The sequence below is a fragment of the Marmota monax genome, unplaced genomic scaffold (assembly GCF_021218885.2).
Source record: "Marmota monax isolate L192 unplaced genomic scaffold, Marmota_monax_Labrador192_F-V1.1 WCK01_AAM20220418_F8-fsc00005, whole genome shotgun sequence".
In the NCBI taxonomy this organism is placed as follows: Eukaryota; Metazoa; Chordata; class Mammalia; order Rodentia; family Sciuridae; genus Marmota; species Marmota monax.
The window spans coordinates 14,678,497-14,705,344 of record NW_026692254.1 but is presented as its reverse complement, the minus strand read 5'-3'; the positions used below and the strand labels follow the sequence as shown (position 1 = coordinate 14,705,344).

General features: G+C 39.4%; 1 protein-coding gene across 2 annotated transcripts in view; it reads left to right on the top strand.

The window, feature by feature from the left end:
- Lrrk1 (leucine rich repeat kinase 1) overlaps positions 1–26,848 on the top strand; it is a 162,207-nt gene that overhangs the window by 60,560 nt on the left and 74,799 nt on the right. For both annotated transcript variants that reach the window (XM_046435941.2, XM_046435951.2), the window contains 3 exons: positions 6,976–7,147; positions 18,203–18,382; positions 18,818–18,966. In XM_046435941.2, coding sequence (XP_046291897.1) covers positions 6,976–7,147; positions 18,203–18,382; positions 18,818–18,966 — 501 coding nt within the window. The remainder of the gene's footprint in view (positions 1–6,975; positions 7,148–18,202; positions 18,383–18,817; positions 18,967–26,848) is intronic.

Here is a 26,848-nt window from a genome sequence, read left to right as displayed (position 1 = left end):
AATACGGACATTCTGGAATAATGGAAAACTAAGAGGATTAATTTCCAGACACTCTACCCTAAATGAATGTCTAAAGGAAATTTTCTAGACCCAGAGACAATGACAAAAAGAGGAAGCTTAGAATACCCAGAGAGAAAAAGGAATATGGAAACAACAAAAATATAGTTAAATGAAATAAATTTTCAATTTGAAAATTGAAGCAGAAACCATAACACTACCTAACATAGTTCTTAATATATAGAAAGAAAATGTTTAAGATGAGAATTATTTTATAAATGAAGAAGGGTCAAGTGATACAAAGAGGTAAGGTTTTTATACTCCATTCAAACTGGTAAAATGTTGAAAACAGTAGATTTTGATAAGTTATGTATCTATGATATAATGTGTATCTATGTATTGTATGTATAATGTAATATGTAATGTGTACAAATACTAAAAAACTATGCAGGGAGATAATGCTCAAAACACTATAAATTAATCTAAATGAAATTCAAAAAATTTTAAGGGACTCACAGGAAGACAGGAAATGAAAACAGAAAAATGAAGCAGAGAACAAACAGAAAACAAACAATCAAGCAAAATAACATGGTACACTTAAACCTTAACATCTAAATATTATATTAAACACAAATGGTCAAAATACATGAACTTAAAGACAGACTTTACCAGAATTGATTTAAAAAAAGCATAAGCAATTGTATACTGTCTGTAAAGAAAAAAAACCTCATTTAAAATACAATGATATATGTAGGTTGAAAGAAGATGGATGGGAAAAGATATACTATGAAAACATTAATCAAAAGAAAGTAAGAGGGGCTATAGTATAGTGATACCAGAAAAGTAGGTATCAGAGCAAGAAAAATTACCATGGACACATAGGGTTATAATGATAAAGGACTTGATCCACCAAGAAAACATAGCAGTCTTAAATGCATATGCACCAAATGACAGAGCTACCAAAATTATGAAACAAAAGCTGATATAACTGAAAGGAGAACTAAATAAGTTCACAATTGTAGTTAGGGGCTAGAAGTTTTGACATTCTCTCTGAACAATTCATAGAACAATTAAACGGGAAATCATCCAGAATACAGAACAACACTATCAACCAACAGAATCTAACTGACATTTATAAAACATTCCATTCAATAGCAGTAGATACACATTCTTTTCAAATGTCCACATATCATATATCAAGATAAACCAATAACCTTGGCTATGAAACAAACCTCAACAAATTTAAAATAATTGAAATCATATAGAATGTGTTCTTCAACTTCAGTGGAATCAAAATAGAAATCAATAACAAAAAGACAATGGGACGATCTCCAAGAACTGGAAACTAACCACATACTTTAAAAGAATCTATGGGTCAAAGAGAAAGTTTCAAAGGAAATTTAAAACAAAATAACTGAATGAAAATGAAAATACAAGAGAAAAGAGACAATCACCAATAATAAAGAAGGAAACAGGAAATATGACTACAGATCCTGGAGGCTTTGGAAGGATAATAGAGGAACACTGTGAACAACTCTATGTACATAAATTTGGCAACTTAGATAAAATGGACAAATCTTTCAAAAGTAGACACTACCACAACTTAATTAATATGAAACACATAATTTGAAGAATTCTTTAACCATTAAGAAAATTCAATTTGTAATTTTAAACCTTCTAAAAAATAAATCTATAGCTCAGAAGATTTCACTGTAGAATCCTCCATATAGTCTCTTCCAGAAAATAGGAGGGAACACATTCCAAAATTTCTATGAAGCCAATATTACCAGAATCCCCAAACTAGACAAAGACAGTATAAGTGACCCTCCCTCCAAAAAAATAAAAAGAAAAAGAGCAATCTCTAGTCTCCATCATGAATATAGATGCAAAAACTCAGCAGTAAATGAAAAGAATTATACACACCATGACCAAAGAGGCTTATTCCAGGGATATAAGACTGATTCTATATTTAATAATCAGCATAATCCTCCATATTAATAGACCAAAGAAGAATATTTGCTTTACTACATCAATTTATGTAGAAAAGCCATTTGAAAAATTCAATACCCATTCATGACTTTAAAATTCTCAGAAAATTAGAAATAAAGGGGAACTTCCTTCATCTAAAATCTACAAAATACCTACAACTAATACCATACCTGATGGTGGTCTTAGTCTGTGTTCTATTACTATTAACAAAATACCCACAATTGGGTAATTTATAAGGAAGAGAGGTTTTGATCTCATGGTTCTGGAGTCTCGCAAGATTCTCTTGCTGCATCATAACATGACAGAAAAGCAAAGAACAGGCAGATGCATGTGGAGGAGATTGAAACACAAGAGGCAAGTTCACCCAATAACAATTTGGTCTTCTCAGAACATACACACTCCCTTGATAAAGGCATCAATCCCTCTCAGTGACCTAATCACCTCTTAAAGGCTCGACCTCCCAACACCACCACGATGATAAGCAAGATTCTATAGGAGTTTTGGAGGGGATAAACCATATTTGAACCATAGCAATGGTGAAGGACCTCTTTCCCCCTAAGATCAGGAACAAGGCAAGGATGTCCACTCTCAATACAGTACCCCAAGTTCCATTCAAGAATAGTTATAATTATATTCAATAAGAAACTATGCAGTGTAATACTGGAAGTCCTAGCCAGTACAATAAGGCAAGGAAATGAAATACATCTGACAGGGAAAAAACTGAAACTGTCCTCTATTTGCAGAGGATGACCTATATAGAAAATGTGTGAATGAAGCAATCCATAGAAGAAAAAGTTGATAAATCAGATGATTCAAAATTAGAAACTTTTGCTGTGAAAAATTCTCTTTTATGAGGATAAAAAGACAAACTGTAGACAGGGAGAAAATATTTGCTAACTATACACCTGACAAAGTTCTCATATCTAGAAAATATAAAGAATTTTAAAAACTTTAACACTGAAAAGCAAAAAAAAAAAAAAATCCAGTTCGGAAATGAATGAATTCGTGAAGAAATGTTTGTTTTAACAGGGTATATAGGGAGCAAATAAGCACATGAAAAGCTGTTCAATATCCTTAACCATTAGGGAAATGCAAATTAAGACCATGATGAGAAATCACTGTGAACCCATTGTAATGACTAAATAGTGAAAAAAAAAATCTTGTGGGAATACAAAGAAACTATCTCTCATACATTGCTGGTGAGAATGTCAAGTGATGAAGACACTCCGGAAGTGGTTTAGTAGTACATTAAAAAACTAGAAGCACACTTACATTATGAGCCAGCAATTGAACTGAACATTTATTCTGGAGAAGTGAAACTTAAGTACCCATAAAAATGAGTGCACGGTTGTTTGTGCCAGCTTTATTTGTAATAGTCACAAACTAGATGTAATCAAAAACTCTCAGTTGACAAGGGGTTAAACATATCAGAGTCCTACTAAGCAATATAAAGATACTTATGGAAATGTACAACAACTCAGTAGGTCTCTGGGCATTATGCAGAGTGGAAGGTAAGCCAGCCTCCCAAGGTCATGTTCCATATGATTCCACTTTTAATTCCACAGAATGACAGAGATGGAAGAGAGATTAGTGGTTGCCTGGAGCTCAGGGTGTGGAGACTCAAAAGGGGTAGCAGGAGGGAGATTCCCCTGGTAAAAGAAAGTTTCATGTCTGGATTGCGGTGGTGACACAAGTCTACACATGTGACATAGTGTCAGAGTTATATACACAGGTCTTACTAAAATGGTCTTACCAGTTTTGATGATGGTAAGATGTTACCATTGGGGAAAACCAAATGAAGGCTAATCAGAATCCTCATTTACTATTTTTTGCAACATCCCGTGAATTTCTAGTTATTTAACAGTGAAAAGAAAAAATAAAAACAAGTGAAATATAATTCCACTTTCATAGATTTTAAAAACTCACAAAAACGAATGCTTGGTGTGGGAAGTCAGGATGGTGGTTCCTCCTGTTAGGGCAGTGACAGGAAACAGACATAGAGGTCCTTCTGGGCTCAGGGCACTATTCTGCTCCTTGGTTTGGGACCAGTCACACAGGTGCAATCAAGTGGGAGTTCATGAAACTGAGCACTTCTAATTTTTTTCACTCTTCTAGGTTATGTAATAAACTGATAAAAAGTTATAATGAGTTAGATAAAAAGAACATTTGGTTTTGCACAGACTACCTGTGAGTGTATATGGATAAACATGCCCTGGAAGGCTTGTGAGAGAGCTTTCCTTTGCAGAGGGGCATTAGTTGATGGAGCTATAGAAAGTCATCTATTTTTTATTTTTTACTAAATTAAATTAAATACATACTCCAGAGCCTCTGGGCTGTCTCCAGCCAGAGAATCAGCTCCAGCTCCTCCCACCTTCTGGATCCCTCTTGACCTTGGGCTGGCTTAGTGAGATCTCCTACCAACTCTTGAGGATGGAGCTTTTAAGCCTATAACCCACTGGAGTCTAGACGGCTGTTAGTTGTATTAGTCGTTTAATCAATCACTGTGGTTTTTCTCCATAATGCAAGTGCTTTCCTGGAATGGCAGGGCTAATGGGCCCCACCCTGGGCAGAGCAGCAGGCAGTAGGTTTTTCTTTTCTGGTCATATTAAATACACAACTCTCTACTGTCCTCCAAATCATTCCATCCCTGAAAATGTCCCTTGTCCCACTTGACATCACTCATTGCAACCCATTCATTCCACTAACTGAAACTGAACTGTCCTCCAAATCCCTCTTTTTCTTGGATGGAATGAAGGGAACATGGGCTTTGGAGCTGCACAGACAGCAAGTCAACTTGAGGTAGGGGTGGGGGATCTGATCATAAAACCTGACCATGGACAAGTTTTCATTTCATCTACAAGATGAAAATACAGGTAACAACATTGTGTGACTGGTATGTGGATCAGAGTGATCATATGAAGTACTCTGTGCTGCATCTGGAATGTGGTCAGAGCTTGACAAATATCAATTCCCTTCCCTGGCTTCCATTTTCCCATTTCTGCCCATCTCACCCTAACGCGAACTCCAGACCCCTGGCTTTCTTTTTTTTCTTTTTTTCTGCAGTGCTGGAGATCAAACTGAGTCTCCCGCCTGCAAGGCATGTGCTCTACCACTGAGCTACATCCCCTACCCCAAGACACTTATTTTCTAAACTGTTCAGCAAATAACATGTGCTCGTTGGTGGTTCTTTTATGCACATTCCTGCCTTGAACTTAACTTTAAATTCTTGGAAGCCAAAAGTCACCCCTGCCATCCTCTCTGCTCAGAAGTGCCTCTTACTCACAGTAGGTCCTCCATAATTGTTCTGATGCCGCTGGTTGTCTCATTCCACCTTGGGTTCCCTACATGCCTCCTTGACGATGCTAATGGTCAAGTCCACAAGAAGCAGCCACATTCCAGGAGGACATAAAGGTTCAGTAGTGCAGTCACACACTTCACATACGTATCCAGCCTGCACCTGAGCAGCCTTTCTGCCCACCCAGGGAGCCTGTGAAAAGTCAGGGCCATGTTTACATTAGTCCATGACAGCCACTTCTGGGCTCTGTGAACTTGAGCGAGGTATGAAACCTCTGGGGACCTCTATTCCCTGTCCATGTATTAACATTCTTCCTGCCTCAATACAGTTTTTACCTTTCAAAATGGCTGGGATGAAGTAGGAACTTAGGCTCGTGTCCAGTTTCCAGCCTATCCCCTTTTCTTCTGGACTACCAACCAAGAATCCCACTGTGTGGAGGACTGGGGTTGTAGCTCAGTGGTAGAGCGCTCACCTAGCCTGTGCGAGGCCCTGGGTTCGATCCTCAGCACCACATAAAAATAAATAAATAAAATAAAGGCATTGTGTCCAACTACACCTAAAAAAATAAATATTTTTTTTAAAAAAGAATCCCACTGTGTATTCCTAAATGATCTTTGTCCTTTGGTTCATATCTGTGGCTTGCCCTCACCTGTCTCATTTCTTTTATGAATACCTTGCAAAATGGTCCTTCACAGAGCTTGTCTTTTTGTAAGGTACAATCAGCCTGAATCAGTTGGCAGTTGAGCCCTGGGTCTGTGATGAGAGGGGACACTCTTATGCTCCCTGTGCTTATGAAGCAGATGGTTGACAGCAGTGCTGTCCAGTAGAAATAGAATGTGAACCACATATGCATTAACAAATTTCCTAAGCCACAATGAGGAAATAAAGGGAAACAGAAGAAATGGTAATAACATTATTTCATTTAACCTGAAAAGAGGCAGTCTCTAATTTTCAAAGACTGACAATGAGTTTTGGAGTTTGCAATAGTGAAGATCATTTGTATTCTGTGAAAGTTGTACTTGAATTTTGAATTTTTCTCTTTGCTCAGGCTAGTGATATGTGGTTCCATCCTCTCATGATTTGGGCAGCAGTGGTGAGCTACAGCTCTCAGTTAGCTGCAGGGTCAGGCGGAGAAACAGCTGGCTCGGGACAGTGTGTTGCATTGCTAAGCTAGGGTGCTTGGTAGGTTAAATGGGTTCAGTGCATTTTCAGTTTACAATAAGTTTATTGGGAACATAAGCTCATCATAAGTCTATGAACATCTATGCGTAGATAAAAAATCATTCTTTCAGGGCTGGGGCTGTAGCTCAGTGGTAGAGTGCTTGCCTTGCAGGTGCGAGGCCCTGGGTTCAATCCTCAGCACCACATAAAAATAAATAAACAATAAAGATATTGTGTCCATCTACAACTAAAAAAAATTAATCATTATTTCAGTATGTAATCAACATAGAATTATTAATGAGCTGGTTTACCCTTTTGCACTAGGCTTTTGAAGTCCCAGGTGAACTTCCACTGTCCTCCTCTCACTTCCGACAGCCATATTTCCAGCCTGCACGGCTGCTCATGGCAGGCATTGTCATCCTGGCAAAGAGGCCCCAGTCTTGCCCACAGGCTTGGTGAAACACTTCAAGCTGATTCACTTGGCAATCCCAAACACAGCTGGTCTCACTGAAACACTATTATGTTTTGACCAGGGTCAACTTCTGAGCATCTCAGCAGCCCATGGGGATCTGGAGATGGTCCGGTATCTACTCTCCGAGAAACAGGTGGAGCTGCCAACAGAACCCACCGATGACAACCCAGCTGTGGTGGCGGCACATTTTGGGCACACTGAAGTTGTACATGAATTGCTTGAGTCCTTAGCAGGTAAATCACAGCACGTGAGCTCCTTACCACCTCTCAGGGGACCCTCTTACATTTCAACCAGGAATTCTCATCTCTTCATGCTTTCACCAATAAGGAGATGAGTAAATCTGGGGCATCCGACTGACAATCTAACTGAAACTGCCTGGTAACCACAGCACCAATCCCGTGTCTCACTCCCATTGACTCATGGGGAAATAATAAAGACTGTAGATAATAAAGCTTGGGTTTTTTAAATAGAGCAGCCTTAGGATTATAGAAAAATTGATAGTACAAGTTTCCATATTTCCTCCTACACAGTTTCCCCATTTTATATTAGTCTCCTACATTTTGCAATTAATAATCTAACATCAAGGGCTAGGGTTGTGAGTCAGCAGTAGAGCATTCGTCTATAGCACATGTGAGGCCCTGGGTTCGATACCCAGCAACATATAAAAATAAATAAATAAAATAAAGGTATTGTGTCCAACTGCAACTAAAAAATAAATATTAAAAAATAATAATAATAATCTAACATCAAAACATTATTATTTGTTCCCAAATTGTAGGATCTCTATTCACCTCACTGATTGTTTCTTTTGCTGAGAAGAAGCTTATTAGTTTGAATCCATCCCATTTATTAATTCTTGATATTAATGTTAGATAGAGTACTAGTCTCTAGGATATATAAAGAACTCAAAAATCTTAACACCAAGAAGACAAATAACCCAATCAATAAATGGGCCAAGGAACTTAATAGACAATTCTCAGAAGATGATATACAATCAATCAATAAATATGTGAAAAAATGTTCAACATCTCTAGCAATTAGAGAAATGCAAGTCAAAACTAAGATTTCATCTCACTCCAGTCAGAATGGCAGCTATTAAGAATACAAACAACAATAAGTGTTGGTGAGGATGTGGAGGAAAAGGCACATTCATACATTGCTGGTGGGACTGCAAATTACTGCAACCATTCTGGAAAGCAGTATTGCAATTCCTTGTAAAACTGGGAATGGAGGGAACCGCCCTGGCTCCGGGCTGCGGAGCCTGCGGAGGCTGCTTCGTGGACCCTGCTAATATCAGAGCAAACACGAAGCACCAAGAAGCCGAATTCCAGCTCCCGGAACTGAGCCCGCGGGGACTGCTTCTTGGAGCTTACACTTATAGGAGCTTACACCGAGCACAGAGCGGCCGAGTTCCGGCTCCCGGAACCGTCCCGGAACCGCCCTGGCTCAGGGCTGCGGAGCCCGCGGAGGCTGCTTCTTGGACCCTGCTACTATCAGAGCATACACCAAGCACTAAGCGGCCGAATTCCGGCTCCCGGAACTGAGCCCGCGGGGGCTGCTTCTTGGAGCTTACACTTATAGGAGCTTACACCGAGCACGGAGCGGCCGAGTTCCGGCTCCCGGAACTTCCCTGGACCGGGGCTAGGAGCCCGCGGAAACTGTGTCTCGGTCCGGGTCCTGCTGAGGGCAGGTCAGGACTCACCCATTGCTTGGGTTGCCAGGCAAGGGGAACGAAATGCTGCCATTCGCATAGGATACCAACATGGCAGAGATCTGATGTCAGCAGAAAGCGGTGGAGGAGAGATCTTCATCAATACCAGCGGTGACATAAGCAGTTGGTCTCCTGGTAAGGGGGGTGAGGCTCAGTCACCCGAGTCTCCTCAATTTGTCCTCGAGCCAGAGGGAAGGAGCCGGGCCGCCGCCAGCCCCCGGAGCAGGCCCAGCGGCTCGCCAGCGTGGTGACCGCGTGACCCCAATTGGAGAGGGGGCGGGGCGGAGCCGCCACCCACACCCGCCAGGTGGGCAGACCCACGACCCAGTAGTACATGGGCGTGGTAGGAGGGGCAGGGCAGAGCCGCCCTTCGCGCTTGCAAGGTAAACAGACCTGTGACAGCCTGGCGGGTCAGGCCCAGTGGCCTGCCAGTGTGGTACACACGTCACCCCAACTCGAGTAGGGGCAGAGCAGATCCTTATCCCACGCCCGGATCAGGCCCTGCCGGTGTGGTGGTCACGTGACCCCAATTGGAGTGGGGGTGGAGCGGAACCGCCACCCGTGCCCGCAGGGTGAGCAGACCAGTGATCAACCTGCAGATCAGGCCCACGGGTCCGCAGGCGTGGTAGGAGGGGCAGGGCAGATCCGCCGCCCGCGCCTTCAAGGTAGGCAGACCTACAACAGACCGGCGGATCAGGCCCAGGAGCCTGCCGGCGGGGTACAAACACCACCCTAATTGGAGTAGTGACAGAGCAGAGTCGCCTCCCTTGCCAGGAACAGACCCAGCATCCTGCAGGCGGGGTAGTCACGACACCCCAATTGGAGTAGGGGCAAAGCAGAGCCTCCACCCGTGCCCGAAAGGTGGGCAGATCTGCGACCGACCAGCGGGACAGGCCCAGTGGCCTGCTGGTACGACAGACACGTCACCCCAATTGGAGTAGGGGCAGAACAGAGCCGCCACCAGCTCCCAGAACAGGCCCAGTGACCTGCCGGCGTGGTAGCCACGACACCCCAATTGGAATAAGGAGAGAGCAGAGCCGCCGCCCGCACCTGCAGGAAAGATACGCAAGCAGTATGAAAAGACAAGGAAAGAAAGGACCACAAGCAATGCAGGTCAACGCAACTTTAGAAGAGGTAACAGCTGCAGCAGATGGAATGTCAGATAAAGAATTCAGGATATACATGCTTCAGATGATCTGGAGTATCAAGGAAGACATTAAACAGCAAAATCAGACAATGAAAGATCACTTCGACAACGAATTACGCAAACAAATCCAGGAAGCAAAGGATCAACTATACAGGGAGATAGAGGTTATAAAAAACAAGCAATCAGAAATCCTAGAAATGCAGGAAGCAATAAACCAACTTAAAAACTCAATGGAGAATACTACCAACAGAGTAGAACACTTAGAAGATAGAACATCAGACAATGAAGACAAAGTATTTCAACTGGAAAAGAACATAGACAGCTCAGCAAGACTGTTAAGAAACCATGAGCAGAACATCCAAGAAATATGGGATAACATTAAGAGACCAAACTTAAGAGTCATTGGGATACAGGAAGGTACAGAGCTCCAAACCAAAGGAATGAGCAGTCTATTCAATGAAATAATACAAGAAAACTTCCCAGACTTGAAGAATGAGACAGAATCCCAAATCCTAGAAGCCTACAGGACGCCGAATGTGCAAAATCATAAGAGACCCACACCTAGACACATTATAATGAAGATGCCCAACATACAGAATAAGGAGAGAATTTTAAAAGCTACAAGAGAAAGGAAGCAGATTACATTTAGGGGCAAGCCAATCAGGATAACAGCTGATCTTTCAACACAGACTCTGAAAGCTAGAAGATCCTGGAATAACATATTTCAAACACTGAAAGATAATGGGTTCCAACCAAGAATTGTGTATCCAGCGAAATTAAGCTTCAGGATGGAGAATGAAATTAAAACCTTCCACGATAAACAAAAGTTTAAAGAATTCGCAGCCAGAAAACCATCTCTTCAAAACATCCTAGCCAAAGTATTACAGGAAGAGGAAATGGAAAATAACAATGAAAACCAACAGTGGGAGGTAGGACAGTAAAGGGGGGGGGGAAACAATCAAAGAGGAAAACAAACCATGTTTAGTAACAGAAATAAACAAATATGGCTGGAAGAACAACCCATATCTCAATAATAACCCTAAATGTTAATGGCTTAAACTCACCAATTAAGAGACACAGGCTAGTAGAATGGATCACAAAACAAGACCCAACAATATGCTGCCTACAGGAGACGCATTTGATAGGAAAAGACATACATAGGCTGAAGGTGAAAGGTTGGGAAAAATCATATCACTCATATGGACTTCGGAAACAAGCAGGCGTGTCCATACTCATATCAAATAAAATAGATTTCAAGCCAAAGTTAATCAAAAGAGATAAAGAGGGACACTACATACTGCTTAAGGGAACCATACACCAACAAGACATAACAATCATAAATATTTATGCCCCAAACAATGGTGCAGCTATGTTCGTCAAACAAACTCTTCTCAAGTTCAAGAGTCTAATAGACCACCACACCATAATCATGGGAGACTTCAACACACCTCTCTCGCCACTGGACAGATCTTCCAAACAAAAGTTGAATAAGGAAACTATAGAACTCAATAACACTATTAATAACCTAGACCTAATTGACATATATAGAGTATACCACCCAACATCAAGCAGTTACACTTTTTTCTCAGCAGCACATGGATCCTTCTCAAAAATAGATCATATATTATGTCACAGGGCAACTCTTAGACAATATAAAGGAGTAGAGATATTACCATGCATCCTATCTGATCATAATGGAATGAAACTGAAAATCAACGATAAAAGAAGGAAGGAAAAAGCATACATCAATTGGAGAATGAACAATAGGTTACTGAATGATCAATGGGTTATAGAAGACATCAAGGAGGAAATTAAAAAATTCTTAGAGATAAATGAAAACACAGACACAACATATCGGAATCTATGGGACACATTGAAAGCAGTTCTAAGAGGAAAATTCATTGCTTGGAGTTCATTCCTTAAAAAAAGAAAAAACCAACAAATAAATGATCTCATACTTCATCTCAAAATCCTTGAAAAAGAAGAGCAAAACAACAGCAAAAGAAGTAGAAGGCAAGAAATAATTAAAATCAGAGCTGAAATTAATGAAATCGAAACAAAAGAAACAATTGAAAAAATTGACAAAACTAAAAGTTGGTTCTTTGAAAAAATAAACAAAATCGACAGACCCTTAGCGATGCTAGTGAAGAGAAGAAGAGAGAGAACTCAAATTACTAGCATACGGGATGAAAAAGGCAATATCACAACAGACACTTCAGAAATACAGAAGATAATCAAAAACTATTTTGAATCCTTATACTCCAATAAATTAGAAGATAGTGAAGGCATAGATAAATTTCTTAAGTCATATGATCTGCCCAGATTGAGTCAGGAGGATATAGAAAACCTAAACAGACCAATATCAATTGAGGAGATAGAAGAAACCATAAAAAGACTACCAACTAAGAAAAGCCCAGGTCCGGATGGGTATACAGCAGAATTTTACAAAACCTTTAAAGAAGAACTAATACCAATACTTTTCAAGCTACTTCAGGAAATAGAAAAGGAGGGAGAACTTCCAAATTCATTCTATGAGGCCAACATCACCCTGATACCTAAACCAGACAAAGACACTTCAAAGAAAGAAAACTACAGACCAATATCTCTAATGAACCTAGATGCAAAAATCCTCAATAAAATTCTGGCGAATCGGATACAAAAACATATCAAAAAAATTGTACACCATGATCAAGTAGGATTCATCCCTGGGATGCAAGGCTGGTTCAATATACGGAAATCAATAAATGTTATTCACCACATCAATAGACTTAAAAATAAGAACCATATGATCATCTCGATAGATGCGGAAAAAGCATTTGACAAAGTACAGCATCCCTTTATGTTCAAAACTCTAGAAAAACTAGGGATAACAGGAACATACCTCAATATTGTAAAAGCAATCTATGCTAAGCCTCAGGCTAGCATTATTCTGAATGGAGAAAAACTGAAGGCATTCCCTCTAAAATCTGGAACAAGACAGGGATGCCCTCTCTCTCCACTTCTCTTCAACATAGTTCTCGAAACACTGGCCAGAGCAATTAGACAGACGAAAGAAATTAAAGGCATAAAAATAGGAAAAGAAGAAATTAAATTATCACTATTTGCAGATGATATGATTCTATATCTAGCAGACCCAAAAGGCTCTACAAAGAAACTATTAGAGCTAATAAATGAATTCAGCAAAGTGGCAGGATTTAAAATCAACACGCATAAATCAAAGGCATTCCTGTATATCAGCGACAAATCCTCTGAAATGGAAATGAGGACAACCACTCCATTCAAAATATCTTCAAAAAAAATAAAATACTTGGGAATCAACCTAACAAAAGAGGTGAAAGACTTATACAATGAAAACTACAGAACCCTAAAGAGAGAAATAGAAGAAGATCTTAGAAGATGGAAAAACATACCCTGTTCATGGATAGGCAGAACTAACATCATCAAAATGGCGATATTACCAAAAGTTCTCTATAGGTTTAATGCAATGCCAATCAAAATCCCAATGGCATTTCTTGTAGAAATAGAGAAAGCAATCATGAAATTCATATGGAAAAATAAAAGACCCAGAATAGCAAAAACAATGCTAAGCAAGAAGTGTGAATCAGGCGGTATAGCGATACCAGACTTCAAACTATACTACAGAGCAATAGTAACAAAAACAGCATGGTACTGGTACCAAAACAGGCGTGTGGACCAATGGTACAGAATAGAGGACACAGAAACCAATCCACAAAACTACAACTATCTTATATTTGATAAAGGGGCTAAAAGCATGCAATGGAGGAAGGATAGCATCTTCAACAAATGGTGCTGGGAAAACTGGAAATCCATATGCAACAAAATGAAACTGAATCCCTTTCTCTCGCCATGCACAAAAGTGAATTCAAAATGGATCAAGGAACTTGATATCAAATCAGAGACGCGCCGTCTGATAGAAGAAAAAGTTGGCTACGATCTACAGTCGGTGGGGTCGGGCTCCAAATTCCTCAATAGGACACCCATAGCACAAAAGTTAATAACTAGAATCAACAAATGGGACTTACTCAAACTAAGAAGTTTTTTCTCAGCAAAAGAAACAATAAGAGAGGTAAATAGGGAGCCTACATCCTGGGAACAAATCTTTACTCCTCACACTTCAGATAGAGCCCTAATATCCAGAGTATACAAAGAACTCAAAAAATTAGACAATAAGAGAACAAACAACCCAATCAACAAATGGGCCAAGGACCTGAACAGACACTTCACAGAGGAGGACATACAGTCAATCAACAAGTACATGAAAAAATGCTCAACATCTCTAGCTGTCAGAGAAATGCAAATCAAAACCACCCTAAGATACCATCTCACTCCAGTAAGATTGGCAGCCATTAGGAAGTCAAACAACAACAAGTGCTGGCGAGGATGTGGGGAAAAGGGTACACTTGTACATTGCTGGTGGGACTGCAGATTGGTGCAACCAATTTGGAAAGCAGTATGGAGATTTCTTGGAAAGCTGGGAATGGAGCCACCATTTGACCGAGCTATTCCCCTTCTTGGTCTATTCCCTAAAGACCTAAAAAGAGCATGCTACAGGGACACTGCTACATCGATGTTCATAGCAGCACAGTTCACAATAGCAAGACTGTGGAACCAACCTAGATGCCCTTCAATAGACGAATGGATAAAAAAAATGTGGCATTTATACACAATGGAGTATTACTCTGCATTAAAAAATGACAAAATCATAGAATTTACAGGGAAATGGATGGCATTAGAGCAGATTATGCTAAGTGAAGCTAGCCAATCCCTAAAAAACAAATGCCAAATGTCTTCTTTGATATAAGGAAAGTAACTAAGAACAGAGTAGGGACGAAGAACAGGAGAAGAAGATTAACATTTAACAGGGATGAGAGGTGGGAGGGAAAGGGAGAGAGAAGGGAAATTGCACGGTAATGGAAGGAGACCCTCAGGGTTATACAGTGGAGGGGGTAGAGAGAGAGGAGGGGAGGGGAGGGGAGAGGTGGGGAGGGGGGAGGGTGGATGATGGGAAAGGCAGCGGAGCACAACAGACACTAGTATGGCAATTTGTAAATCAATGGATGTGTAACTGATGTGAATCTGCAATCTGTGTATGGGGTGAAGGTGGGAGTTCATAACCCACTTGAATCAAAGTGTGGAATATGATATGTCAAGAAATTTGTAATGTTTTGAACAACCCACAATAAAAAATTAAAAAAAAAAAAAAAAACTGGGAATGGATCCACCATTTGACCCAGCTATTCCTCTCCTCAGTCTATACACAAAGGTCTTAAAAACAGCACACTACAGGGATACAGCCACATCAATGTTTATAGCAGCACAATTCACAATAACTAAACTGTGGAATCAACCTAGATGCCCTTCAGTAAATGAATGGATAAAGAAAATATGGTACATACATACAATGGAATATTATTCAGCTTTAAAAGAGAATGAAATCATGGCATTTGCAGGTAAATGGATGGAGTTGGAGAATATAATGCTAAGTGAAGTTAGCCAATCCCCCCAAAAAAAACAAATGTTTTCTCAGATTTAAGGATGCTAATTTATAATGTGGTGGGGGGGGAGAATGGGAGGATTAGATGAACTCTAGATAGGGCAAAGGTGGGGGAGAGAGAAGCAGGGGACATGGGGGTAGGAAAGTTGGTAGAATGAGATGGACATCATTACCCTAAGTAAATGTATGAAGACACGAATGGTGTGACTCTACTTTGTGTACAACCAGATATGAAAAATTGTACTCTATATGTGTAATATGAGTTATAATGCATTCTGCTATCATATATAACAAATTAAAATTTTAAAAAATAAAAAAAATTATTATTAAAGTCTATAGCTAACACTAGGGTTTATTCATAGGCTATGAGTTTTTACAAATATGTAATGACATCTCTCCATCATTACTTTATCATATAGAATAGTTTCACAGCCCCAAATATCCTGTTCTTCATTTGTTTCTTTCTCCCCCTTCCCCCCAACCCTTGAAAACCACTGGTTTATTTTATTTTATTTTATTTTTTAATTTTTATTTTTTGGTACCAGGGATTGAACCCAGGGAGCCACATCCCCAGCCTTTTTTTATATATTTTATTGAGACAGAGTCTCATTAAGTTGCTTAGGACCTCACTAAGTTATTGAGGCTGGCTTTGAACTTGCACTCCTCCTGCCTCAGCCTCCCAAACTACTGGGATTATGGGCATCTACCACTCATCTTTTTACTGTCCCCATAGGTTTGCCTTTTCTAGAGTGTCATGTGATTGGAATCATCAGTAGACAGCCTTTTCAGATCGGTTTCTTTGACCTTGTAATATGCACCTACGTTTCCTCCGTCTTTTCATAACTTCATAGCTCCTTCAGTGACTGAATAATATTCCATTGTATGGATGTACCATGCTGTTTTGCATTTGTGATTCTCCCTCTGGTAAACTCAGGGTGTCCTGGTCTCCTATAATTTCTATGGTGACATTGGCTCAGTAATTATGGACAAGTTTGGGCTGGCATCACTACCGCTATAGGTTAAAACAGGAGCCTTGGCACCCTATAGGAGCCAAAAGATGGCTCTCTCTTAAGGAATTCCCAGGATGGACCCTGTTCTAGCCCCAAAGAATCTATACCAACTGACTCCACCACTTAATCTTACAGCTCATATTTATTGAATATTTGCCAAGTACTGAGCACCCTTTGAAATTCAGAGCCATGGAGATTTTCTTTTTAAGTTATTCTAGTCCTTTAATAGCTCCTGGCCAAGCAGAGGATATTGAGATAGAAAGGAAGAAGGCTCTGTGTGCTTTGTGGGAATTCCCAAGCTAGAGGAAGAAGGCAGCCATGGTCAGGAGCTAAGTAGGACCCAAGATAAGAGGTAGCTAGAGGCAAAGGAGTTTGAGGGGTGGGGTGAAGAGAGTGTCCTTTGAAGCATATCATGATGTAGTTTCTGGTTGCTAGCCATCAGGGAGGAGGAAGGGTAGAGACCAAAATGGGGTGTTCTCTGAGTGTGGAATTTAGGACTCAGAGAATACAAGTAGGGGGTTTATGTGGTTAATAGAACACTCTGTTTTTTTACAAAGCAGAATTGAAGTCTCAACTCTGCCCTTTTACCAACTCCAGGACCTTCAACAAATTCCCAACCTCTCTGAGCTTTGGTTTCCTCACCTTAAAATGGTAGTTTTGAAATATAGCACCTGCCACCTGAGATTGACACACCTACATCTCAAAAGGTGTTAGCATCACACTTACTGTATTTGTCTTACTTAGATATCCCTTCAGTAAATAGATTAAGGAGCACTTGTTTTCTGATAATATGCCTTGAATCATTTATTCTTGTTAGCAACAGAAGAAGGGACATTCAGTTAGCACCACCAACAGCCCAAACACTATGCCAGATGCCTTATGGGATGAATTCCAATTCCTGCCATCCTCCTCTCCATTTGCTGGTCAATGTCCTATCATGGAGGGGAAGGTTGCCCTCTCCATGCCTGGGGACACTTTGATCTTTAAGAACCTTACACTTCTGAAAGAGAAAATGTCATGATGCTGCTGGGGAGTTTCAGAAGATGAGGTCATTTCTCCATGGCAACTTGGTCCAGAAGATACTGTGCTATTTTGAACATGAAGATGTTGTCATTCTTCAGCCCACACTGTCCCTGTTCTTCAATGTGCTACAGTTATTTCATCCTGGAATTAAGTAGGCGGTTCTTTCAGGGAGTAATTCTAAATCATTTAGCCTGCAGAATTAGACCTAACTTCTTTTGTCAAAGCTTTTTTAAGAAAATTATTACTCATTGCAGAAAATTTGAAAGAGCAGAGCATTGTTAGTACTCTAATAATGTGATAACGTAACATAGTGAATTAGATTTACCGATTCAGGCACTCTGTGTACGTTATGCTATATAATTCTCATATTAAGCTTTAGACAATGAGTGTTATTATACCCATTTTACTTCTGTGTGAACTGAGGCAGAGAGGTTAAGGAATTTGTTCAAAATGACATGCCTAAAATAGTTTAACCCTAAACTGCCTGTCTCCAGAGCTTGATTCCTGTTTGTTATGCTACTGTAGGAGCAAAGTCAAGACGGGGATGAGGTCAAGGGTCCAGGTAAAGTTCAGAATCCTACTACCCAGAGAGAATATCACAATGCTGGAGAAGTTTATTCTATTCTTAATTTCCAAATATACTGTGTCATTGTGAATCCTGCTTTTCTTCACTTGGCATTATTTGACCAGCAGGTAGAAGTATAATGAATGATGTGGGGAAACGTCACATACAACTCAGATGGACAATTCTAGAAAACACTGTCCACCCAACAGAAGCAACTTTCAACTAGAAACAGAACAGCTCAATTATATTAGCTGTCAAGTGTGAGCAACCAGTACCCTCCAGTGCCATTTTCCCTCAGTCCTGTCATCTCTCACCAGGTCCCTGCAGCCACCAGCGGCTGCTGAACTGGATGCTAGCCCTGGCTTGCCAGCGGGGGCACCTGGGGGTGGTGAAGCTCCTGGTGCTGACCCACGGGGCCGACCCAGAGAGCTACGCGGTGAGGAAGAATGAGTTCCCTGTCATCGTCCGCTTGCCCCTCTACGCAGCCATCAAGTCAGGTGGGTCCCGCCCTGAAAACTGTCCCTTTTCCAGATGTGGGACTATGGCTTCACCCCCATCCCTGACTCTGACGGCACCTCTGTGGAGACAACTCCCTGTTCTGTTTCTTTTTCAAACTGTCTGCACCCTCCCTCCCTCCCTCCTCCTACCTTCACTCTCCCTGGTCAGGGAATTTCAGTGATGGGGACTAACTGTGCCAAATGTCACCCTTGTATGAGGGTGACATTGTATGACTTGTATGACTCTCCAAAGGGCAGAGTCTCACAGAAATCCTCTCAGTGCCAGGAACTCAGTGCATCTGGGGACGTCATAGAGAAGCTCACCCAGGATAAGAGCTGCTCAGCTCCCACCCCGCGCTGTGGAATTGGCCATCTTGGACAACAGTGGCGCGGTCCACGCGGGAATGCCCTTTGCCTTCTGCTTTGTCCCCTTAGGGAATGAAGACATTGCCATATTCCTGCTGAGACACGGGGCTTTCTTCTGTTCCTACATCCTACTGGACAGCCCTGACCCCAGCAAACATCTCCTCAGGAAGTATTTCATCGAAGCCAGTGACTTGCCCAGCAGTCGTCCAGGAAAATCTGTGAGTACTCACTGCCTGTGCAGGGGGATCCCAAATCAGGGTTTCACGTACTGCTTTCTCAAGGCCTTCTTTGGGCATTTTCCCAAAATTGGTTAAATGGGCCATAATTTTTTTACTGGTTTTTAAATTTCCTTTATTAAATTCTGAAATTAAGTTACATGTGTTGTAACAAGTGAAAGCAGAGGAGAGAAGTCATAAAAATTACAGTCCTTCCCTCTTTGAAGTAAATGATTTAGCAACCTGGTTAGGATCTCGTCACATCTTTCCCTTTGCAAAGCTATAAAAGCAGTTATAAACCTTTCTAGGGCTTCGTTAGTTTTCTGTGTTAAAACAAAAATGACATTGCATTATGTATCTTCAACTTGACTCCTTAAAACTTACTACTCTTTCACAGACTCATTCTGGATCAGTCAAGGTGGCTGCAAACCTGTTCTTTTAAACACGTGCCTTAGATTTGTAGAGTCAGTGTAGCTTAGTGGCCTCAGCCCTTCATTTGTGGGTTCACATTTGGAGTATTCCTGGTTTGGGCCTTGCAGTATGTAGCCTGATTTACTAGGGTATATTTGCTTATGATCAGAGTTATAAAAATGGACTGCTTTGGAATCACCGCCTCAAACACATGGTGGTCAGCCACACTTTGACCAGCAACATCTGGGACTCTCTATCCCCATTCCTTGGCCAGCATTTGATATCCCAGAGCCTTTTCCTTCCTATCAACCTGATAGGTAAAATGATATCTATTAAGTGTTTCAATTATTAATACCCATTGAATATTTTTTCAAATGTCCATACGCTCTTTGTGATTTTGTGGGCTGCCCATTAAAGTTTGTTGATTGTTTTTCCAAATATCTTTATCTCTTTCATTCCACTTTGGAAAGTCTTTCATATATTAGGGATTCTAAGCCTTTGTAGATCCTATATGTTGCCAATATGTTTCCCAGACTATTAGTTTTCTTTTGTCTGTTATCTTTTTGATAACAAAGATTTAAGAATATATGATGAAATATGTTTCTATTCTTTATGGCATCCAGATTGGATAGAAAGGGTATATCCCTGCCACTTTTATATAAACACTTTCCTAAAGAATTTATGATACTTTTATTCACTCATGTTTTTCACATTTTTAAATTTTTTATTCTAATTTGTTGTGTATGACAGCAGAATGCATTACAATTCATATTACACATATAGAACACAATTTTTCATATCTCTGGTTGTGTACAAAGTATATTCACACCAATTCGTGTCTTCATACATGTACTTAGGGTAATGTTGTCCATCTCATTCCACAATCTTTTTTTACCACCATGCCTCCTCCCCTCCCCTCCCCTCCCACCCCTCTGCCCTATCTAGTTCATCTATTCCTCCCATGCTCTCCCTCCCTACCCCACTATGAATCAGCCTCCTTATATCAGAGAAAACATTCAACATTTGGTTTTTTGGGATTGGCTAACTTCACTTAGCATTATATTCTCCAACTCCATCCATTTACCTGCAAATGCCATGATTTTGTTCTCTTTTATTGCTGAGTAATAATTCCATTGTGTATATATACCACATTTTCTTTATCCATTCATCTACTGAAGGGCATCTAAGTTGGTTCCAAGTTTAGCTATTGTGAATTGTGCTGGTATAAACATTGATGTGGCTGTGTCCCTGTAGTATGATGTTTTTAAGTTCTTTGTGTATAGACTGAGGAGAGGGATAGCTGGTTCCATTCCCAGTTTTCCAAGGAATATCCATACTGCTTTTCATATTGGCTGCACCAATTTGCAGCCTCACCAGCAGTGTATGAGTGTGCCTTTTCCCCCACATTCTCGCCAACACTTATTGTTGTTTGTATTCTTAACAGCTGCCATTCTGACCAGGATGAGATGAAATCTTAGAGTAATTTGACTTACATTTCTCTAATTGCTAGAGATGTTGAACATTTTTTTCATATATTTGTTGATTGATTGTATATTATCTTCTGAGAAGTGTCTGTTCAGTTCCTTGGCCCATTTATTTATTGGGTTATTGGGTTTTTGGTGTTTAGCTTTTTGAGTTCTTTATATACCCTAGAGATTAGTGCTCTGTCTGATGTATGAATGATAAAAATTTTCTCCCAAGCTGTAGGCTCTCTATTCACCCCACTAATTGTTTCTTTTGCTGAGAAGAAGCTTTTTAGTTTGAATCCATCTCATTTATTGACTCTTGATTTTAATTCTTGGGCTACAGGAGTCTTATTGAGGAAGTCGGGGCCTAATCCAACATGATGGAAATTTGGGCCTACTTTTTTTTCTGTTAGATGCAGGGTCTCTGGTTTAATTCCCAGGTCCTTGATCCACTTTAAGTTGAGTTTTGTGCAGGGTGAGAGATAGGGCTTTATTCTCATTTTGTTACATATTGATTTCCAGTTTTGCCAGCACCATTTGTTGAAGAGGCTATCTTTTCTCCACTATATGTTTTTGGTGCCTTTGTCTAATATAAAATAATTATGTGGGTTAGTCTCTGTGTCCTCTATTCTGTACCAGTCTTTTTTGGTGCCAATACCATGCCATTTTGTTACTATTGCTCTGTAGTATAGTTTAAGGTCTGGTATAGTGATGCTACCTGCTTCACTCTTCTTGCTAAGGATTTCTTTAGCTATTCTGGTTTTCTTATTTTTCCAGATGGATTACATGACTGCTTTTTCTAGTTCTATGAGGAATGCCTTTTGATTAGAATTGCATTAAATCTGAATAGTGCTTTTGGTGGTATGGTCGCTCTCACAATATTAATTCTGCCTATCCAAGAACAAAGGAGATCTTTCCATCTTCTAAGGTCTTTTTAAATTTCTTTCTTTAGCATTCTATAGTTTTCATTGTAGAGGTCTTTCATCTCTTTGTTAGGTTGATTCCCAAGTATTTTTTTTTTGAGGCTATTGTAATCCTCATTTCCATTTCTGAGGATTTATCACTGATATACAGAAATGTCTTTGATATATGGGTGTTGATATATCCTGCTACTTTGCTGAATTCATTTACTAGTTCTAGAAGTTTTCTGGTGGAACTTTTAGAGTCTTCTAGGTATAGAATATATTGTCGGCAAATAGTGCCAATTTGAGTTCTTGTTTTCCTATGTGTATCCTTTTAATTTCTTTCGTCTGTCTAGTTGCTCTGGCCAATGTTTCAAGAACTATTTTAAATAGAAGTGGTGAAACAGGGCATCCCTGTCTTGTTCTGGTATTTAGAGGGAATGCTTTCAATTTCTCTCTATTTAGAATGATGTTGGCCTGGGGCTTAGCATAGATAGCTTTTACAATGTTGAGATATGTTCCTGTTGTCTATAGTTTTTCTAGTGTTTTGAACATGTATGGGTGCTGTGTTTTGTCAAATGATTTTTCTGCATCTCTTGAGATGATCAAATGATTCTTATCTTTAAGTCTATTGATGTGATGAATTATATTTATTGCTTTCTGTTTTGAACCACCCTTGAATCCCTGGAATGAATCCCATTTGATCATGATGCACTATTTTTTTGATATGTTTTTGTATTTTATTTGCCAGAATTTTATTGAGAATTTTTACATGTATGTTCATTAAGGATATTGGTCTGAAGTTTTCTCTCTCTTTTTTTTTTTTTTTTTTTTTTTTTTTGATGTGTCTTTGCCTTTTTTGGAATCAGGGTGACATTGGCCTTATAGAATGAGTTTGGAAGTGCTCCCTCTTTTTCTATTTTCTGAAATAAATTGAAGAGTATTGGTATTTGTTCTTCTTTAAAGGTCTTGTAGCACTCGGCTGTGTGTTCACCTGGGCTTTTCTTGGTTGGTAGGCTTCTGATAGCATCTTCTATTTCATCACTTGGAATTGATCTGTTTAAATTGTGTATATCACCTGATTGAATTTGGGCAAATCGTTTGACGCTAGAAATTGAGTTTTCTCTCTCCTTCCCTTTGTTAGCATGGCTAAGGGTTTGTCAATTTTATTTTATTTTTTTTAAGAACCAACTTTTGTTTTGTCAATTTTTTCAATTGTTTCTTTTGTTTCAATTTCATTGATTTCAGCTCTGATTTTAATTATTTTCTGTCTTCTACTGCTTTTGTAGGTGGTTTGTTCTTCTTTTTCTAGGGCTTTGAGACGTAGTGTTAGGTCATTTATTTGTTGACTTTTTCTTTTTTTAAGGAATGAACTCCATGCAATGAACTTTCCTCTTAGTACTGTCTTCATAGTGACCCAGAGATTTTGATATGTAGTATCAGTATTCTCATTTACCTCTAAGAATTTTTTCATTTCCTCCTTGATGTCTTTTGCAACACATTGTTTATCCAGAAGCATATTATTTAATCTCCAGGTGTTGGAGTAGTTTTTTTAATTTTATCATTGATTTCTAATTTCATTCTATTATGATCTGATAGAATGCAGGGTAGTATCTCTACATTTTTATATTTGCTAAGAGTTGCCTTGTGGCATAATATATGGTCTGTTTTAGGGAAGGATCCACGTGCTGCTGAAAAGAATGTGTATTTGCTCATTTCTGGATGAAGTATTCTATATATGTCAGTTACGTCTAAGTTATTGATTGTATTTTGAGTTCTATAGTTTCTTTGTTCAGCTTTTGTTTGAAAGATCTATCCAGTGGTTAAAGAAGTGTGTTAAAGTCACCCAGAATTATTGTCTTATGTCAATTTAACTCTTGAACTTGAGAAGAGTTTATTTGATGAACATAGATGCTCCATTGTTTGGGGCATATATCTTTATAATTGTTATGTCTTATTGATGTATGGTTCCCTTGAACAGTATGAAATGTCCTTCTTTAGCTCTTTTGATTAACTTTAGCTTAAAGTCTACTTTATTTGCTATGAGGATGGAAACTCCTGCTTGCTTCCGAAGTCTATATGAGTGGTATGATTTTTCCCAATCTTTCCCCTTCAGTCTGCGTATGTCTTTTCCTATGAGATGGGTCTCTTGAAGACAGCATATTGTTGTATTGTTGGGTCTTTTGTTTGTTTGTTTTTGATCTAATCAGCTAGGCTATGTCTTTTGATTGGTGAATTTAGACCATTAACATTCAGAGTTATTATTGAGACATGATTTGTATTCCCAGCATTTTTGTTTATTTTTGTTATTTAACTTGACTAGGTTTTTTCCTTTGATTAATTTTTCCCTTTAGGCTAATACCTTCCTCTGCTGATTTTCATTATTGTTTTTCATTTCCTATTTATGGAATATTTTGCCAAGGATGTTCTGTAGTGCAGGTTTTCTAGCTATAAATTCTTTTAACTTTTGTGTATCATGGAGGGTTTTTATTTCATCATCAACTCTAAAGCTTAATTTTGCTGGATACCAGATTCTTGGTTGGCATCCATTTTCTTTCAACACTCAATATATGTTGTTTCAGGATCTTCTAGCTTTCTAGGGTCTGGGTTGAAAAATCTGCACATAATCTAATTAATTTCCCCTATATGTAATCTGATTCCTTTCTCTTGTGGCTTTTTATATTCTCTCATTATTCTGTATGTTAGGCATTTTCATTATAATGTGACTTGGTGTGGATCTGTTGTGATTTTGTACATTTGGTGTCCTATAAGCCTCTTGAATTTGGTTTTCCAATTCATTCTTCATGTTTGGAAATTTTTCTGATATTATTTCATTAAATAGATTGCTCATTCCTATGGTTTGGAACTCTATGCCTTCCTCTATCCCAATAACACTTAAATTTGGTCTTTTTATGCTATCCCATATTTTTTTAATGTTCTGCTCACATTTTCACTGTGTGGTCTGCATTCTTTTCAAGATTATATATTTTGTCTTCATTGTCTGAGGTCCTGTCTTCCAGTTGGTCTACTCTGTTGGTGATGCTTTCAATTGAACTTTTAATTTGGTTTATTGTTTGTTTCATTTCAAGGAATTCTGCTTGGTTTTTCTCTAGAACCTCAATCTCCCTACCAAAATAATCTTTTGCTTCCTTATTTGTTTATGTAGCTCTTTGTCATAATGATCTTTTGCTATCTGTATTTCTCTCATATATCATACTTTAATTCACAGAATATTTTAATTATGTACATCCTGAACTCCTTCTCTGTAATTTCCTCTGCAAGGCTTGCCATGGATTCCAATAATGTGGTATCTTGAAATGTTTCTTCCCTTGTCTTTTCATGTTGATTGTGTGTCTTCCTTTCTAGCTCTGTGGATCTGAGGTTTTTACCCTATAGGCTTATATGCCCCTGTAAGATTCCAATACCTCTCCTTTGAGGGGAAGAATAATGTTATAAGATCCCAAAATAAACAAAATACCACCTAAAAACAAATTGTTGCGATTAAGACATTTACAGTTTGGTCACAATGGTGATCAATGGTGTATTCAATTATTATCTACAATATAATCACTAGGTTTGTAAAAGGGTTAACAGTTTTGATGGTGGACAAGAACTGTGGGTGAAGTAGAAAGATATGCTGAGGAGGTAGGAGGTGAGGATATAGAGTTATTATATCTTAGGAATTGTGAAAGAGAAATCTAAAGAAGAAGGTTAGTAGCAGGAGAATAGAGAGGAAGTAATTTTGGATAGATAAGTAAGTGGGAAGACAGTAGAGTACATTAAAAAAACACATATATATATTAAAAAATGAAAAATGTTCCAATAGTAAAAATTGGAGAAAAAAAGAAAAAAATATATATATGGGGTTATGGCTCAGTGGTAGAGTGCTTGCCTAGTATACTCGAGGCCCTGTGTTCAATCCTCAGCACCACATAAAAATAAATAAATAAAATAAAGGTATTGTGTCCAACTACAACTAAAAAATAAATATTAAAAAAGAATATATAATACAACTGTAATATACTATTCAGTCATCCCAATCGTCAATATCCTAATTCATGCAAAGTACTTGGTTTCCCATATGTTGGGGATGTGAGGGCGGGAAAGTAGAGAGGGAATAGAAGAAAAAAAAAATCTCAAAGGAAGAGACAAGAATTGTTTTGGTTGGAGATCAGTCTTTTTCCTGCTTCTCCTCTCATCCAATAGATGGGGTCATCTGTTGTTAGTTGGTATTGTCATAGGGACAGACAAACAGGGCACCAAAGGTAGCAGGAAATGGTTTTATTTGGCTGCAGCCAGGTTCAGAAGGCACAGCTTTTGCTGTAATCAATCAATCCCCTGAACCCCGAGTTCAGGGAGTTTCAGAATTTTATACCGAGCATGTAAGGGGAGGGGCTCAGAAGTTCACAGTCTGCAGAAGTTCACATAAAAGCATCTTTTTCTTTCACTGTTTTGGGCAAGTTAACCCTTCAAGGACAACACCTGAGAAGGGGAGAGCTTCTTCTCCCCTCTCTTTCCTCCCCCTGCCAGCTGTTACCATGGTGCCCAGGTGGTAACTTATCTTAAAAATGTAGACATCTCTGTGAAGCCCCAGCTCAAGGCCAGAGGCCTTGTTTGCACATTTCTACAAACTACTATACTGGATAAATGTTTGTGAAAAACTAGTAAGGGGGTGTCCAGCACCTGGAGTGCTGATTTTTTCCAGGCCAGCAGTCAAGTAAAATAGGGTAATACAAAAATAGGAAGCTTATCTACATTGAACTCTTTTGTGGAGTCTCCGCAAAAGAGTTTTTTGAGGATGACAGCCTCAAAATCAGCCATGGAGAAGCCCAGTTAAGATTTTCTGTGGAGAAAAGGGAGTGCCACTATAATTATCTCTGCCCTCAGGATAGTGATAGTAACCAGGGTGGAGGGTTGGTCCTGGGTGGGGGCACCTGGAAGTGGGGCATGGTACCTGCTGGTTCCCGAGGGAGACTGCACCTCAAGGATCTCTTTTTGGGCCCACTAATGTGATGTGAGTGCCTCGTCATATCTCCTTATGTCACTTGAAGACCTCCCAGTTCCTGGTCTCTGTGTGAGTCTCTAAACTGTATCACACTCACTCTC